This window comes from Vipera ursinii (genome assembly GCF_947247035.1).
Source record: "Vipera ursinii genome assembly, chromosome: 3".
NCBI lineage: Eukaryota > Metazoa > Chordata > Lepidosauria > Squamata > Viperidae > Vipera > Vipera ursinii.
The window spans coordinates 105,550,103-105,566,130 of record NC_139516.1 but is presented as its reverse complement, the minus strand read 5'-3'; the positions used below and the strand labels follow the sequence as shown (position 1 = coordinate 105,566,130).

The following is a 16,028-nucleotide window of genomic DNA, read 5'->3' as shown; positions in this document are numbered from 1 at the left end:
TCGCACCCCTAATCAAAAGAAGAGTCTGGAAAGCGTCCAAGACCAAAAGGCTTCTGCCAAGTTTTAATTACACTGTTACAAGAATACAAGAGCTTGACTTCTCAAACGGAAAAGTTGCTTTCAGCAACCAGCCCCTCCCCAAACACTTCTTTTATAGAGAGCTCAGGGCGTGGTCTCCCTGTGCCTCCTCCCGAGGAGTCCCATAGCCTTTCTTTGTTTGTCCCTGCTCGTCTGCCTCCTGCGTCGGGCGTCCTTGAACAGGGCCAGCTGTGGGTCATCATCCTCCGCACTCTCGGGCTCACACAGCTGAGAAGAGGTTCCCGGCTGAGGACTCTGCAAAGTCTCCAAATCATCATCAGCCGGTTCGTTTCCCTCCTCCCCCACATCTGAGTCCTCCGATACATCGGACCCGGCTGTCGGACCCACAGGCTGGCCCTGAGTCACAACACTATCCCGCACCGCAGGGCCCTTCCCCCGGGTCTGCCGATCCGGATGCGGTCGGGATGGGAACTGTTCGTGAAACGCAGTCACCAACGCAGGGGCATGAACGGCGGTCGCGTCTTCCCATGTGAAGTCCTCCGGCCCGTACCCTTTCCACTCGATCAGGTACTGGAAGCGACCTTTCAGCCAACGGGAATCCCTGATGCTGGCGACCTCGTACTCGGGGGTGCTGTCGCCATCACGAGGTCCTGATGGGGGAGGTTCCGCTTGGCGAAGTGGACAAGCCGGTTGTTCGGGGACCAACAAGGACCGATGGAAGACGGGGTGCACGCGCAGGGAACGTGGCAGAGTTAAACGATAGGCGACCGGGTTGATGACGGCCTCGACTGGGAACGGTCCAAGGTAACGGTGGTCCAGCTTCCTCGCCGGCCGAGTGGATGGTAGGTTCCTGGTGGACAGCCAACCCGATCCCCCACCGATAATGGAGGCGTATCCCTTCTCGACCGATCGGCGAACCTCTTGTAGTCGGCCTTGGCCTTCTCCAGCTGCCGTCGCACCAACCGATGGATCGCCTGTAACTCCGCCATGAATTCGTTCGCTGCCGGCTCCGGTGAGTCCACGGGAGAAAGGGGGAAAAACCGAGGGTGATAACCCACATTGGCCAAGAACGGTGTCATCTGCGTGGAGGTGTGCTGCGAGTTGTTAAAGGCAAACTCGGCTATGGCCAAATAGTCCACCCAATTGTCCTGCTGCAGGTTAACGTAGCAGCGCAGATACTGCTCCAAAATGCCGATGACCTTCTCGGTACCCCCGTCGGTCTGAGGATGATGCGCGGACGAGAGGCAAACCTTAATGTCCAACGCCCGCATCAACTCCTGCCAGAAGCGGGCTGTAAACTGGGCCCCCCTATCGGAGACGACTCTATCGGGAAGGCCGTGCAGCCGGAACACCTGTTGGATGAACATGCGACTAGTGGCGCGAGCTGACGGTAAGCCGCGACAGGGGATGAAGTGCGCCATCTTGGTCAACATGTCCACCACCACAAACACTGTCGTGAAGCCGGAGGATGGGGGTAGATCCGTCAGAAAGTCCATGGACACAGCCCCCCAGGGTCTCTTGGGCGTTGGCAAAGGCTGCAGTAAACCAGGCGGGGCCCCTGTCGCTGACTTGGCCTGCCTGCATGGGACGCAGGAGGTGACATAAGACTGGACATCGTGTCGGACTCGGGGCCACCAGAATGTACGGGAGACCAGGTTCAGAGTCTTGAACAGGCCAAAATGCCCCGCAGCCGGGTTATCATGACATTGGCTGAGGACGAGTCCCCTGAGTGGCCCTCCTGGAACATAGAGCCGGTCACGATAATACAGGAGTCCATCCGTGACCGACCAAGGCGAATCTGGCCCCACCTCTTCCTTCCGCTGAGCCACCCACGCCTCCTGCTGCTGCGCCTCCTGGATCCGAGCCCGTATATCCACCGGCTCCCGCACCGCAGCAAAAGACTCGACGGGGATCACGGTCCTGGGCGGAAGCTTGTCTTCCACTCGGGTGTACTCGGGCTTCCTGGACAGAGCATCCGCTCTCTGGTTGTGCCCGCTTGGTATGTACCGCACCCGGAAGTCAAACCTCGCAAAGAAGAGGGACCACCGGATCTGGCGTTGGTTCAAATTCCGAGCGGTCTGCAGGCTTTCCAGATTCTTGTGGTCCGTCCGGACCTCGATTTGATGCCGCGCCCCCTCCAGATGATGCCTCCAAGCCTCGAACGCCGCCTTGATGGCCAGCAGCTCCTTCTCCCAGATGGTATAGTTGCGCTCCGAGGGATTCAATTTCCGTGAGTGATACGCGCAAGGGAAAAGGGTACCGTTGGGCGTCGCTGCCTGGAGTAACACGGCCCCAATGGCAATGTCGGAGGCGTCCGCCTCCACGACAAACGGCCGTTGCGGGTCAGGATGCTTCAAGATGGGCTCCTTCATGAAGGCGTCCTTCAAAGCTTGGAACGCCTGTTGTTCGGGGGCGTTCCACTGGAACCGAGTCTTCTTCTGCAGGAGCCGGGTGAGGGGGGCTGTCAAGGCAGCAAAGCCAGGGATGAATGTCCGATAGTAGTTGGCAAATCCAAGAAGTCGCTGAATATCCTTCACGCGACGCGGGGGTTGCCAACTCTGCAACGACTCAACTTTACTCGGTTCCATGGCGATGCCCTCAGGAGAAATGCGGTGACCCAAGAAATCAATGGTCACCTGGTAGAACTGGCACTTCTCCAACTTGGCAAACAGCCGATGTTTCCGGAGGCGCTGCAGGACCTGACGGAGATGCTGATGATGCGCTTCACGCGACGGGGAGTAAATCAGGATGTCGTCCAGGTAAATCACAACAAACTGGTCCAACAGATCCCGAAAGATGTCATTCATAAAATGCTGAAACACCGCGGGGGCGTTGGTCAGGCCAAACGGCATCACCGTGTACTCGAAATGTCCATAGCGAGTACCAAACGCCGTCTTCCACTCATCACCCGGCCGAACCCTGACGAGGTTGTAAGCTCCACGCAGGTCCAGTTTCGTGAAGATCTTAGCCTCCCGGAGTCGGTCCAAGAGCTCGGGGATGAGGGGCAGCGGGTAGCGGTTACGCACCGTGATGGCGTTGAGTTTCCGGTAGTCACAGCAAAGCCGTAACTCGCCCGACTTCTTTTTGACGAAGAGCACGGGCGCAGACACTGGCGAGGACGAGGGCCGGATGAAACCACGAGCCAAGTTCTTCGTCAGGAAGTCCCGCAATGCAGCCAACTCGGGCTCCGACATGGAGTACAAACGCCCCACTGGGAGAGGCGCATCAGGGACTAGGTCAATGGAGCAGTCGTAGGGCCTGTGCGGGGGTAATTGGTCCGCCTCTGACTCGCTGAACACGTCAGCAAAGTCGGACAGTTCGGGAGGCAAGGAAACCCCTGGGGAACCCTCCACCTGGCCGGCACAGATATGGCGGGTGTGGTCCACGCACTGCAAACTTGGGAAGGTGACCAAGTTCTGAGACCAATAGATCTGTGGATCATGCGCCCGGAGCCACGCCAGTCCCAAGACCACGGGGAAGTGCAGATCCGAAGTGACGTAGAACTGAATGGCCTCCACATGGGTACTGATGGCCATACACACGGGTTGCGTGGCGGCCGTGATAGGCCCGGACAGGAGCACTCGACCATCGATGGTCTCCACAAGCATGGGCGGATCTACTGGACACTGGGGAACAGCCCATTTGGCCACAAAGGCCGAATCCATAAAGTTAGTGGTAGCCCCAGAGTCAATTAAGGCATGGACCGGAATCCCCTCTGGCTTGCCAGGAAGGATCAGTCGTGCCTCCAAAATCAAATGCCGTGGAGGTTCACAGGCACCGTCGGAACAACGTCGCTCGGTGTGGATGTTGTGGGTCGCCCGATCTTTCACACCGTCTAGATCGGGCTCGGGCCGTTTCCCGATAGCAAAGCAGGGGACTTTCTCGGGGCAGGCTTGGTCACTGACGCCCGCTGACGCTTCTTCGGGCAAGAAGCAGCCAAATGTCCAGGGTCCCCACAGTAAAAACACAACCCCTCCGATCGTCGTCTGTCCATTTCCGTCACCGATAGACGGGACCTGGCGGCACCCAGCTCCATTGGCTCCTCCCTCTGGACTGGGGGCTCACGCACAACAGGGGCGGCAGGGGTCTGTGGGGTGGCACGGCGACTCTTACGCTGCTGCAGCCGGGCATCGATCCGCAGACAAAGATGGATCAGCCCATTCAGGTCTGAGGGAATGTCCACGCGGGCCAGCTCATCCAACATCTCCTCTGACAAGCCATCCTGAAAGGCATCCACGAGCGCAGCCTCATTCCAGGCGGAATCCTGGCTAAGCAGCCGGAAATCGCTGATATAGGCCTGTAGAGGGCGCTGACCCTGCCTCAAAGCTTTCAGGCGTCGGGTGGCCGTCTGCGCCTTAATCGGGTCCTCGTACATGAGGCGCATATGGTCACAAAACCCCCCAAAGTTATCCAACAAAGGGCTAGGCTGTGCCAACAGAGGCGTGCCCCAACGAGCTGCATCTCCCGACAGAAGGCTCAATACGAATCCCACCTTATCTCGGTCAGTGGGGAAATCAGCTGCTCTCACGCTGATATAAAGCTGGCATTGTCCCAGGAAGGCAGGAAACAGTTCTGGTTTACCAGCAAATTTATCCGGCATAGCTATCTGACATTTCCTCCTGGGTGGGGGGGCAGCATGTACCTGAGCCTGCAGTTGTGCCACCTGAGTGGCCAGCAAGGTGAGTTGCTGGTTGAGCTGGGCATTCTCGGCAAGAAGCTGCTCCATCGTAGTATTAAGGGGTGGGTGGCTGAAAGCAAACTGTTCTGAACCAGCCCTCTTCTCGCACCCCTAATCAAAAGAAGAGTCTGGAAAGCGTCCAAGACCAAAAGGCTTCTGCCAAGTTTTAATTACACTGTTACAAGAATACAAGAGCTTGACTTCTCAAACGGAAAAGTTGCTTTCAGCAACCAGCCCCTCCCCAAACACTTCTTTTATAGAGAGCTCAGGGCGTGGTCTCCCTGTGCCTCCTCCCGAGGAGTCCCATAGCCTTTCTTTGTTTGTCCCTGCTCGTCTGCCTCCTGCGTCGGGCGTCCTTGAACAGGGCCAGCTGTGGGTCATCATCCTCCGCACTCTCGGGCTCACACAGCTGAGAAGAGGTTCCCGGCTGAGGACTCTGCAAAGTCTCCAAATCATCATCAGCCGGTTCGTTTCCCTCCTCCCCCACATCTGAGTCCTCCGATACATCGGACCCGGCTGTCGGACCCACAGGCTGGCCCTGAGTCACAACACTAGGGCTCAACCACTCCCCTCCACCAACACTGACTGGACCTGGCCTTGGAGCAAGAAAAACCACCCCAAAACAGTGTCACCCACTTCTTATACGCTAATCCTGAAATGGAGGCCTTTAACCTGATAGCAAACTTATTTCGCAAAGAATACAGCAGAAGAAAGTTAGGATTATACATTTACACACACAAAGAGAATTCAAACTAACTGAATTTAGCTTGTCACAATTTATTTTTTCCTTAACAATTAAATCTAATACTTCTTACTGCCTTAACTTAAATAGGAGATAGAATGAAGCTTCTCTTCTTTTTTTAGTGTTTTATAGTTATTTTTGATTAAATGCCTGTAATATAACCAGACAATCAAAACTCATAGCCCCAATTGTCAGAAATTTTCATTACTCTTGTGATTTTGAGATAATCACTCTTCTATGTGATCAACTCTCAGAACCTTAAAGGCTGCAAAATTTCTGTTGAGAGTTTGTGGTTTTTAGAACCTGCCTGGCACTTTTTTCAAATTATTTTTTCCTTATATATTTTTTCCTACATTCACTATATTTGCTATACTTTGATTTTATGATTTCTCTTGGATTGTAAGTAAATACAAAGTATTAATGATTATTTTCTAGTTCCTCTGGAAGGGTAGCAGATTTTAATATAATGTTCTCACATTATGAAAATATACTTTAATTACTGAAATATATTTAAATAAAATATTTATTTTCTTATTTAAATATATTTCAATAATTATATTAAAGTATATTGTTATAAGAATATTAATTACTGTATTTATTTTATATTTATTTCCTTATTATGAATATTATATATATTAAACTGTAGACAATATATATAGTATATATTGTCTACAGTTTAAACATAAACACTTTATTTGCAATGTATGAAACAATTCCAATATAACAATTCTCTTAGCCCTTAAGTCTCCATTATTAACAGATTATGAATTAACTGGTTTTCATGTTTTCTGTTAATGCTACTTTCACTGACATCAATACAGTGCTCTTCCTTTTGGAGATGCCCAAATTAGTTCAGTAACAAGAAAAGAAAAAAATTCAAGTACTGTACAACAAGGTACCATCCCAAGCTGGTGGGGTGCAAGCAATAGTATGCTAGCTTGCAGTATAGTTTCTATCTTACAATAATTTCTGTTCAGTCAAGGAGATACATCCTAGCTATTTCTCTATACCACAGGTCGGCAACCTGCGGCTCCGGAGCCGCATGTGGCTCTTTGAGCCGTCTCCTGTGGCTCCGTCACCCGGTGCGCGCGCACCTCTTTGAATGGGCAGTGGTGCACGTGCACCTCTCCAAATGGAGAGTGGCACCGCCCGTTCCGAGAGGTGTGCGTGCACCTTTCCGAAGGGCGGAGGTGTGCGCGCACCTCTCCCAAACCGCCGCCGTCCCGTTTGCACAGCTGCCTCGTTCGTCCCTTTCGGAGACCTGCTGCGTTCGTCAAACATGGACGAACGTGGCAGCTGTGCAAACGGGACGGCGGCGGCTTGGGAGAGGTGCGCGCGCACCTCTCCCAAGCCGCCGCCATCCCTTTCGGAGACCTGCTGCGTTCGTCAAACATGGACGAATGCGGCAGCTGTGCAAACGGGACGGCGGCGGCTTGGGAGAGGTGCGCGCGCACCTCTCCCAAGCCACCACCGTCCCTTTCGGAGACCTGCCGCGTTCGTCAAACATGGACGAACGCGGCAGCTGTGCAAACGGGACGGCGGCGGCTTGGGAGAGGTGCACGCGTACCTCTCCCAAGCGCCGCCGTCCGTTTCGGAGACCTGCCACGTTTGTCAAACATGGACGAAAGCGGCAGCTGTGCAAACGGGACAGCAGCGGCTTGGGAGAGGTGCGCGTTTGCACAGCTGCCATGTTCGTCCATGTTTGACGAACGCGGCAGGTCTCCGAAAGGGACGGCGGCAGCTTGGGAGAGGTGCGCGCGCACCTCTCCCAAGCCGCCGCCGTCCCATTTGCACAGCTGCCACATTCGTCCATGTTTGACGAACGCGGCAGGTCTCTGAACGGGACGGCGCGCACCTCTCCAAAGGGGAGACCCGTCGCCGCGCAGGTGCCTCCCTTTTTGCGCATGTGCAAAATGTTTTTTGCGCATGCGCGTGAGTGGACGCACGCGCGTGCACTTTTTGTGGCTCCCACTTTTTTGTTTTTGTGATGGAACCGGTTCTGAGTGGCTCTTTTCCTTTTTCCGGTTGCCGACCCCTGCTCTATACTAAGCTTTTCTTTAAATTTGGGCAAAAAAGTAAACTTTGAACTGTTTTCTCACTTCAACAGAAAGGAAAACAAAAGTTTCCACAGATAAGAAGTAGCATCAGAGGACCTTGGTGTATGTACAGAAGCTATGCACACATATTTACATTGTTTTTAATTTCAGGTGATGAAATCATTAATTAAAAATATCTGCCATTTCAAGATATCCGTAGGATAATATGGGCAAAGAAATATGCCAATACTCTTTTAAATGCCTTGGTTTGACAATCATCCAGGCCAAAAGTATCTAAAAAGGTTAGCTCGTGACAACTGGACCAAAGTTCATTAAACTGAGATATTTCATTACTCATCCAAGTAATTTCTTCAGTCAAAAAACATTCTGATTGAAGATGTTACTTGGATAAGTAATTAAACATCTCAGTTTAATAAACTTTGGACCAATTGCCATTATTTAACCTTTCTAGATATTTGGTCTGACAGAAATTATAATTTGAAATAGCAAATTATATAGCAAATAGAAAAAAGTATGAATGCCTAATAGAGACAACTCCTGGTAGTTTATACAAACAAAACGTATAGTGAAATTTGGAATTTGACCTATAGTTTGCTATAATCTCCAAAACCCCATTCTCTACAATACATATTTCAGAATTTTCTCAAGCATTTTTCTAGAACCTGGGAAGTGTTTAGTAGACTTTGTAAGACTAAAGTCTTCCAATGAAAATTGTTGGATTAAACATGTATTTGTTTATTTAATAATTAAAAATAATTTAGCCCAAATGTTCTTCAGACTTAGAAAGAAAAACAAACAAAAACAACCAAATTATGCTGTTTCTATACTTCTACAACTATCCCAAAAGTTCAACATTGCAATACTTTGCATTAAACATTCTTTAAAAAAATAACAAAACATTCAGGTTCAAAAACAAAAAATGGTCTTCATGAAGTTGCAGTTAGTTAATTTCCTTCTCATTCTTTCTTTCTATATTCTTCACAACTAAAATTTAAAACTACAGGTAGTCGTCAATTAATAGTGGAGACTGGAATTGCCATCATTAAGCGATGCAGACATAAATTGTGTCACGTGACCCTGCTATTTAAGCAGTGGCAATTACAGCAGTCCTGACTGCTGACATTAAGTAAGGACCACACGGGTTCTTAAGCAAAGACTTCCCATGACTGCAACTCTGCCTTTCTACCAGTTTTCCCAGTGACTTTGCTTGTGAGAAGCCAAGAGGGAACATTGAAAATGAGGACACTGCAACAGTGGGACTTCCAAGGCCCAGTTGTAACTACCACTCATTCAGTGTTGCTGTAAATATGAACAGTCACTGATCATTAAATAAGTACTACTGTATGACTCATTGGAACTGCTTTTAATCTTAACAAAGTTATACTCTTACCTCCTTTTCTTTATTAGAAAGCAACAATTCTGTCCTTACCTCTGTCTTTTGCTTTATCTGAAAGCAGTACTTCTACACCTTCATATGACTGAATGGCATCAAGAATAATATTTCCTTCCTTGTTGAAAAGAAACAGCATGGGGATAGTGATATCGTCTGTATTCTTGCCATCACCCGCCATTTGAAAAAGGGGAGCTGTATCACTGCTACTTCCTTCATTATCATCTAGGTAGCAAACATAAGTGTTTTCCATTAAAATTTCCAGTGGAAATTTCCATCATTTCTACCACATTCACATTTTTATTGAGTATTTTATGCAGTGCATTCAGAAGTTATTCAGACCCCTTTCACTTTTGTAAATTTTGTTATGCAGCAGTCTGATTCTACAGGTTGAAATTATTATTTTTTCCTCATTAATCTACACTCAGTAGCCCATGTCTATGTCTAAATTTATTAAAAAGAAAAAACTGAAACATCACATTGGCATAAGTATTCAGACCCTTTGCAACAACACTTCAAATTTAGCTCTGATGCCTCACATTTCGCTTAATAATTGCAGACATGTTTCTACACAATGATTGGGGTCCACCTGTGGTAAATTAAATTGATTGGACACGATTTAGAAAGGTACACATCTCTCTATAGAAGGCCTCACAGCTGACAATGGATACTTGTAGCAGAGCAAAAGCCATGAGGTCAAAAGAATGGCCTGCAGAGCTCAAAAGACAGAATTATTGCAAGGCACAGATCTGGGGAAGGCTACAATAAAATTTCTGTTGCACTGAAGATTCCTAAGAACACAATGGCCTCCATAATTCTCAAATGGAAGACATTTGGTACAACCGGGACTCTTCCAAGAGCTGGTTGCCCAGTCAAACTTAGCAATAAGGGGAGAAGGGTCTTAGTAAGAGAGGTGACCAAGAACCTGATGGTTACTCTGACTGAGCTCGAGAGATCCTGTGTGGAGATGGCAAAGAGTTCCAGGACAACCATCACTGCAGCCCTCCACCGATCTGGGCTTTATGGCAGAATGGCTAGACAGAAGCCTCTGCTCAGTGCAAAACACATGAAAGCCCACTTGGGAGTTTGCAAAAAAGCAACTGAAGGCCTCTCAGACTGTGAGGAACAAGATTCTCTGTTCTGATGAAAAACAAGATTGAGCTGTCTGGCCTCAATTCTAAATGTTATGTCTGGAGAAAACCAGGCACTGCTCATCACCTGCCCAATATCTGTTTCAATGTTAAATATGGGTCACTATACAGGTAGTCCTCAAGTTATGAATGTAATGGAGCCTGCCCATTCCATTCGTAACTCGAGGATTCGTAGGAATGAATCTCGTACCTTGAACGTGATTCACTCCCAGCTTTCACCTACACATTCGCTAATTTAATGCTTGAGCGAATGAGTGGCTCATTAAGTGAACATGAGATATCTCAGGGTGGGGAGATAAGGCCATGGAATAGACCATCTGCTTCAGACCACCCAAGCCTCCCCCCCAAGATACCTCATGCTCCCTCCCCTGTGGTCCCCACAATTGCTCCCCTGCCCAATCCTGTGAGGATTACCTTACCTTGTGAAGATCTGTCTCCTCTCCAGCCTCTCTGTTTCTTTCTCTGCTCCAAGCAAAAGCAGAAGGCAGCCTGCAAGGCCCAGAACGGATCTCTGAAAGCACGTGGCCACCACTCACAGCCTCCATTCTGGGCCCAGAACAGACCTCTGGAAGTCTGCAGAAGCATCCTCCGGCCTCCTTTCCAGGTGGCAGCGGCCCAAAAAAGGCCTCCGACGCCTAGATTGAGAATCCATAGGTCTGCAGAAGCATCCCCCAGCCTCCTTTCTGAGCGGCAGTAGTCCAGAAAAGGCCTCCAACACCCAGATCGGGACTCCAGAGGCATGCAGAAGCCTCCCCCATCTTCAGTTCCATTCTCTGTTGCAGAGAACAGAGGCCTAAAGTACTGTGAGATCATGCAAGATCAGTAGCGTGAGAGCTTGCACCACTGATCTTGTATGATCTTGTGTTACTTTAGGCCTCCATTCTCTGCGAATGCACTGAAGACCTAGAGCAGCCAAGAAAGCAAAGGATCTCGATTTTTGCAAGGTAGTATCCAAAGCCTAGTGCCTAGGGAGACCCAGGGCAGGGGGAGGGAGGTAATAGCCAGAGTGAATGTTGCAGTGCCCTTGCAGTCATTCGTAAGGGTGAACAACTGCCTTAGTGAGGCAACGTTTTAATTTTGGGAGTTTTTCATAAACACTAGGGGGCATAACCCTAGCTTATAACACTAGCTTATCACGTAACTTTGAACGTTCACTAAGGGAACGCTTGTAACTCAGGGATTACCTGTATAACCCATTTAGATAATATCCTAGAGTACAAGTTGCTTACCTGCCTGTAACAATTCAGAAAATATACATTAAATTACAGTATCTTTGCATAACTTTGAATAATTTACCAATAACAATGCCACCTATGGCTCCAGCTTTTTGGATGTTCCGTGCCTTTTCAGCAAACATGCACTGCCCTCTTTGCATCAGGGCAATTTTTTCCTTCAGTGCTTCCGGATTGGTAATCTCAGCGCATCCATTATATGGTTTACTGACTACAACAAATCCTCTTGTCTGTGGAAGAGATTAAAAGTTTTAGTATACAATATTCAAGTCTGTAGAACATTTGCATTCTACCAGCAAAACATAAGAACAACTTCCTAGCACATGTATCTATCAAGTCTAACAAAAAATTCAATATGTATAAATCCACTGAAATCAATTAACTTAAACTGCACTGGAACATAGCTAGTAATTTTAACTTACACATTTAATACAAATATTTTTCTTCATTTACATTTGTTATGCTAAATAACAATAAGATTCTTATATTAAATAAGAATAATTATATCAACCTTAGGAACATTTTGAAGCTGCTTTATTATCATATAACAAAAGGGGATATAAAATATTTTAAATATTTTAAATTATTACCTATTAGTGTTAATCTTGTCGTGCTGGTCCAAATTAGTGAGTTCTTACATGAATTTTAAATAACCAACAAATATATTCTCGCGATATATTAACACTTGTCAAGCTCATTATGGAACTGAGATAATCATATTCAGCATAATTAAGATTAGAAGAGACGGAAGGCACAGTTATAACTATTTGCTGAATATATCCACTATGTTTAGTATAAAATATGAACAGACTGTAGCCCCTATACGTTGGACTTTCAGACAATATGGACAGCGGTGCAAGATATTGGGATTTGTAGCTTAACAGCAAGATGTCCACCTCTGCTAATTACAGCTGAACATGATATTATTCTGGAAAAGAACATTCTTGCATTGAAATAGCTTCCATCCCATTTTACACATTATTTAACACATAACTGAGAAAGTACAACATAAATGCAATTTACATCTTTATATAAAAAAATACAAAGCCAAAAGGCAAGGAGCATATGGATAAAATTCGGTTCTAATTCCTTTCCAGCATCTGGTGATTTAGAACGCAAAAGTTTGAATCAGATGACCCCAAGATTAACTTCTAATTTTAGTTTTCACAAGACTTAATAGGAAAGCATACAAGTCCATAGTCCAACTATTCTAACAAAAAAAGTTCCGTGCTAGATTTTAAATTAACTATGTACATTCAAGTTATACAGTATATCTTGCTGCAGTTAATCACTGAACCACTTGTTGAAATTGAAAACTTTTTTTTAGTATTTATAATGTAAACTCAATTGAATTTTCTATGTGCATCAGTGCTACAACGAAGACATTCTTAGTCCAATCTCATCTCTGGAGTTGCAAAGCCAAATATAGATAGGATTGTTGCCAAGCAGTTATTCAACTGGGACTGTAACCCATTCCTCTGATTCTATACTCATTCAAAGATTCCCTCTAAGTTAAAATCAAATTAAATCAAAAAGGCAAATACTCCTACATATATGGAGTATTTATTATATTGCATATCAATCAAATGTGCTTGATCAACAACAGAACTGTGGAAATTGTTTCAATTGTTCTGTCTTCACAGGTGTTCCAAATTGAAAACAAAGGGATTTCAACATCCTCATTGCAAGCTTGAAATATTTTGCACACTACTAACAACAGTAAATGAGATTCCAAATAGTATCTCCAAGAATTTGCCAGTGGAGAAGAGGGAGAACAATGCCAAAAAAAAGAAAGAAAATGTTCTAGCACATGGTATTCCTTAACAGAGGCAAGGATTTCAATTAACTTGGACAAGCCATTATGATACTATTTTCCAAATTTTTGGATTCCTTATAGATGCGCCATATTTTGCTTATACTAATTCAAATAATTTTGTTTAATACTTGTATAATGTGGAAAGAAGAATCTTATGTGGGGGGGCTTCGATTATTTCACTGATTTGGGTGGTGGACATATGATATTACAAACATGTGTCATCTCTGCTTCATGAGCTGTACTAGTTGCACTTTGCTTCCAGTTACAGTTCAGCGTCCTGGTTATCACCTACAATACTAATGGGGGCCCAGTTATCTAAGAGACTATCTTCAACAGTTTTTGCCTGCCCCGTAAAATTAGTGATCATCAATTAAAGGATGTGATCTATTGAGACCTGGGTAATGTGACTCCTCTCTCACGGTAGTTGCATCTCCCATATGACTCCCACCTTAAAGCTGTTTCTATGTTGTCAAAAATCCACATGAGGTTTGAATAGATGCCAAGCCTTTGTTAATTTTTTATTTGGTTTACGACATATTTGGTCATTCAACTTTTCTGGAGGCACTTTTTTATTGTTTGGGGGTTTTTTGTGTGAACCGTAAGCTTCTCAGAGTCTTTTTGAAGTCAAGTGATCTCCAAATGAAATAAATAAATAAAATGTCCTTTTTGCATTAACGGACTAATTGCTGGTTACTAAAAAATGGATATATCATATGGACCCCTTTTATATTAGTTATAAAATACTAGTTATCTAGTATTTTATACTAGGTCTCTTTTCTAAATAAAACACTTTAAGATATTCTGAGTACATGTCAATAACTTCACTTTTTGCATTTACACACACCACAAAATATAAGATATTTTCAAAAACAACACATACCCCAGATTGGTGCTTAGACAGATCCATTCCAAACTGTGCAGGTCCTGCTGTCAAAACAACTCGGCCAAAGAATGGATGGGAAATAATTTGAACTGCACGTGGAGGCAGCTGTTGCTCTTTTTGTTGTTGACTGGATAATTCAATCATTTCTTGCATGAACCGTAAACCATCTTCAGCATCCAGTGAACTTGCTGCCTGATAAAAGTAAAAAAAAGTTAATATTTTAATTAGCATTTCCTAGAGCCTTCTACTAAATCCAAAATAACTAAAAGATGTTTGTAGAGAGATCTTTATAACTGAGTTGGCCTAATGGTTGGCTAAAAGAGTTTTAGAACAATTATTTTTTAAAAAGGAATTCCAAAGTCACTGATGCCACCATAAAGATGGTTCAGATCCTGGTCTCAAATATATATACATATACATATATATATATATACACACAGACACACATATGTATGTATGCATAAACTTTAATTTTCTTATGATTTCAATCTGTGTCTCTTGAAACTATTAGCACGACATCCAAGCATGGCTAAGTGGATTATAATATCCCTATTATCTCTATTGTAAATAGCATGACAATAGTATGTATTGTCCAAATATTTCACAGAAATTAGAGCAAGCATTTCAAAAAGAACTTTATAAGACTTATGAATACATAAATGAAAAGAAGATCATTCTGTGGGTTAAGGCAAAGTGAGATCTTACTTGGATAGCATGCTGTACCAATTGTACTCGTCCATCTTTGAGATGAATCAAGCTGACTCCCATCTTTTTCAGTATCTCTAAATGTTCAGGATTACTTGCCATGAAATCCCTGGCTCTCAGTGGAGGCTTTGGTCCGCTGCCTAAACCCTCTTCCCTGAAAAAAGCAAGCAAAGCAAGCACTGTCAACATTTTAAGATATGAATGGATTGTAACCCAATATAAAGCAGATGAGCATGCCTTGAGAGTATCATGGATTTCCATTAATGAGTATCTGAGTAGTAAACTAGTTAAGTTTCCTGAGCAGGTGATCTTGGGTTACTCATGCCTCAACCCTAGAAAGAAGGCAAGAAAATGACTACCAAAAATGTTTACAAGACTATGTCAATCTTAACTTAAAAGCACCCCAAATCCCCCCCAAACAAAAAACACCACCCCTTCACAGAAGCTGACAGGTTTTAAAAGTACTCCACAAATTTTTAGCATCTTCCAGACTGTTTAAAAATTTCATTTTCTCCCATTACTTATTTTGTTGCTATTATATCAGGGGTGTCAAACTTGCAACATCACAACATGTCGTGAAGTATTGCGACTTTTTTTTCCATTGCCAGCAATGAGGTGGGCATGGTTTCAGCATGACATACCCAGCCTGCGGGCCAGCAGCTTCAAACCCCTGTATTATATAAACAAGGTTTACACGTGTTTTTTCCCCTTTGCCTTGTCCCACCATTCCTTGTTATGGTGCTGGCTCCTTCCTCAAAAGAATGAAAGCACAGCTTTCTCAATCCTGCAGGGGGCATGACATGCCTGCTAATGTCCATATGCATGGACTTGATTCTCTAAATTTCTATTGCCACCTGCAAATACAATGGAAAAGACATCCCAAGGAAGACCTGAGCACATTTCCTAATCACATGGCAGATGGCCAGCAAACTGCCAGAAGCCCAACTGTACAAAAGACGTACAAAGTCATTTTCTTATGTCTCCTTCCCTAACAGCAGCATCAGCGGGCATGGAGGGAAAACCAACATGCACAACAATTATAAATTGTTCCAAAACTGTTTCTTTAGCCCTTTTCAATTTCTGGTTTCTTTCTACTTCTCACTCCATTGAGTAGTTAATTTGTGCATATATTTCAAGGGGTTATGTACTGAAGAAATTATAGTGATTTGGCAAAATATTTCAATAAAAATTATGCTTGTGAGAATTAGATCTTAGGGAATCAACCTCCATATGATAATTATTTTTATATAATTACATTTATACAATTTGGTAGCCTAGCAAAAATGAGTAATAAAATATTAATAGCAGGACTTAATTTAACAAAACAAACATGTG

At 45.0% G+C, this 16,028-nt stretch overlaps 2 protein-coding genes across 3 annotated transcripts in view; one reads left to right on the top strand and one right to left on the bottom strand.

Moving 5' to 3' along the window:
* Window positions 1–13,569, top strand: part of LOC310638234 (uncharacterized protein C1orf21) — a 279,715-nt gene extending 266,146 nt beyond the window's left edge. The window contains exon 6 of the mRNA XM_083359102.1: window positions 12,933–13,569. Coding sequence (XP_083215228.1) covers window positions 12,933–12,983 — 51 coding nt within the window. The 3' untranslated portion in view covers window positions 12,984–13,569. The remainder of the gene's footprint in view (window positions 1–12,932) is intronic.
* EDEM3 (ER degradation enhancing alpha-mannosidase like protein 3) overlaps window positions 1–16,028 on the bottom strand; it is a 59,294-nt gene that overhangs the window by 13,455 nt on the left and 29,811 nt on the right. The window contains exons 16-19 of one of the 2 annotated variants that reach the window (XM_083359072.1): window positions 14,694–14,847; window positions 13,986–14,180; window positions 11,354–11,519; window positions 8,946–9,131 (exon numbers count right to left, since the gene is read on the bottom strand). In XM_083359072.1, coding sequence (XP_083215198.1) covers window positions 8,946–9,131; window positions 11,354–11,519; window positions 13,986–14,180; window positions 14,694–14,847 — 701 coding nt within the window. The remainder of the gene's footprint in view (window positions 1–8,945; window positions 9,132–11,353; window positions 11,520–13,985; window positions 14,181–14,693; window positions 14,848–16,028) is intronic. The other variant, XM_083359073.1, reaches the window with a different exon arrangement.